Below are 2393 nucleotides of genomic sequence, written 5' to 3'. Positions count from 1 at the left end.
TATATTTTGTGAAAAAGTGGAAATGTTTTTTGAATTTTTACTATTTACGGTGACGTAATCACTTTAAGCGCTAGCAGTGCTTTCTCTCTCACTCGTGTTGTATGCGCAGCACGGACGGCCAGTCAGTTTTTTCATAGCGGAGAATGTGTTTCTACATACTGTTATAATAGCGTTCTGTTTTTCATTATTCGGACTCGAATGCGTTTCGATGCAGCAAGTGTTTTCGAGTTTTTCCACCGTGTGAATGCGTTCTCTTTGCTAGCAGTTCTTTCTTATTACCTCGCTGTTGACAGTATATGACATTTGTTTGTAACATTTCTCCCTACAGCTGCGCTGTTACCACCCCCTGCCCCCCTTCCCCTCTCTCTCCAGCCTTCTGCCACGCCCTCCTCTTTGCACGTTCACATTCCCCCCTATTACCCTCCCCGTATTACCCCCTCCCCCCGTATTTACCTTTCCCCATTACCCTCCCCCCGATATTACCCTCCCCCCATCTTACCCTACACCCGTATTACCTTTCCCCCGTATTACTCGCTCCCCCGCTATTACCCTCCCCCTGTATTACCCTACCCCCGTATTACCCTCCCCTGTATTACCCTACCCCCGCACACTGTCACAACATACCACCCATACCTCACATACGCTTTCTCTTTGGCATCGGATCCTAACAGAAGCCTTGTTTGCGTGTATGTAATTGTGTTGTGTACACGCAATATTAATATATAATATATATACACATATATATATTATATATATATATATATATATATACATCCCCCTTCCCTGTGGAAACTGCTACTTTCCCGCCTTCCCCGCTGATATCCGTGCCATCCATCCTGCCGATCCAGATAATAATTATAGGAATCTTCCGTTTTTATTTGCATGCGACTTTGCAACAAAACTTCTTGATCTGCAGGCAAAAAGAAAACAAAAACATGCAAGAGATCCCACAAGGTTTGATGCTTGTTTCTGCGTGTGCGCGTGTGTGTCGTTCGCTTGTCGTGCGGTGGCGCCCCCTGTCCGTCGTCGCGCATTCGTCGTCGTCGTCGTTGCACGGTGTTGGTTACCGCCTCGTCTCAGTGTTTTCCGTTGTGTATCGTCGTTGCCATGGTTACCTGTCATTGTATGCGTGCAGGTGTGGAGCGTTGGCATGGTAACCGCTGCTGCTGCTGTGTGCTTCCCGCGTCGCGTACCTTTGTTTTTGCGTGCCTGACGGCAATGTTTGTGTTGAGACGGTTTCTTCGCCTTCATTTTCTCTTGTGTTCCGGCCTCTCTCCGTCATGTTGCTTTGTCTGGTTTTTTCGTTCATGTGCTTTGTTCCGGTTCTTCGATTTCATGTGCCTTGTCCGCGATTCTTTCGTTCATGTTGCTTGCCACGTTTCTTTTGTTCATTTTGCTTTGTTCCGGTTCTTGCGTTCATTTGCTTTGTTACCGGTTCTTTATTCATTTTGCTTTGTCGGTTCTTCGTTCATTTGCTTTGTCCGGTTCTTCGTTCATTTGCTTTGTCCGGTTCTTCGTTCATTTGCTTTGTCCGGTTCTTCGTTCATTTGCTTTGTCCGGTTTTTCGTTAATTTGCTTTGTCTGGCGTGTCACGTTTCGGTTGTTGTTTTGTTTTGTTTTAAATTTTTTTTTTTTTGCGCAAGGGTATGGCGTTATATGCGATCGAATGCTGTTTGCGTTTGTGTTCATAACCCCGGTGTCGGTGTCCTCGACCATTTTTATTTCGTCGTCGCTCTTATTTGTGCCATTTTGGCTTCGTCCTCGCTATTTGTTTGTTTGTTTGTTTGTTTGTTGTGCTTTTGTGTGATGGTCTCCCGATGACGTCTGTGTGGAATCTGGTTATCTTCTTGCCTGTTAGGTTGAGGTGGACTCACTACTACTGCTACTGACGTGCTCGTGTGTGTGTAGCATATATATATATATATACCCCCACTGTTCACTCTGTGCTGGTTGACCCAGAGTTCATCGTCTCTCTCTCTCTCTCTCTCTCTCTCTCTCTGCTCTCGCCGTGTCCGGTGAACTCCCTCTACTCTCTCCAGCCTCGCTGTCCTCTCTCTCTCTCTCCCTCTCGTCTCTCTGCCCATCTCTCTCTTTCCTCGCTCAAATCCTTCTCTCTGCTCATCCCCTCTCTCTCTCTCATCTCTCAGTCATCTCTCTCTCTCCTCTCCTCTCTCTCTCTCTCCATCTCTCTCTCCTCTTCTCTCCTCACCTTCCCGTCTCCGTCTCTCTCACTCCGGTCTCTCTTCTATCTCGAACTCTCCTCGTCTCTCCTCTCTGCTTCATGCCTCTCCTCTCTCTCCTCTCTCTCTGACTCTCCGTCCCTCTCTCGCCTCTTCTTCTCTCTCTCAGTCGTGGTCTCGCTCTCGCCTCGTCACTCGCCTCTCGTATCTACT

The 2393-nt window shown here is 47.4% G+C and overlaps 1 protein-coding gene across 1 annotated transcript in view; it reads left to right on the top strand.

Annotated features, from left to right (window-relative positions):
- Positions 1-2393, top strand: part of LOC106810082 (plasma membrane calcium-transporting ATPase 3-like) — a 35923-nt gene that overhangs the window by 10024 nt on the left and 23506 nt on the right. The window contains exon 6 of the mRNA XM_014813356.1: positions 917-954. Coding sequence (XP_014668842.1) covers positions 917-954 — 38 coding nt within the window. The remainder of the gene's footprint in view (positions 1-916; positions 955-2393) is intronic.

This window comes from Priapulus caudatus, unplaced genomic scaffold (genome assembly GCF_000485595.1).
Source record: "Priapulus caudatus unplaced genomic scaffold, Priapulus_caudatus-5.0.1 Scaffold409, whole genome shotgun sequence".
Classification (NCBI taxonomy): Eukaryota; Metazoa; Priapulida; class Priapulimorpha; order Priapulimorphida; family Priapulidae; genus Priapulus; species Priapulus caudatus.
The sequence above is the reverse complement of the archived record's forward strand: the minus strand, read 5'-3'. Positions and strand labels throughout refer to the sequence as shown.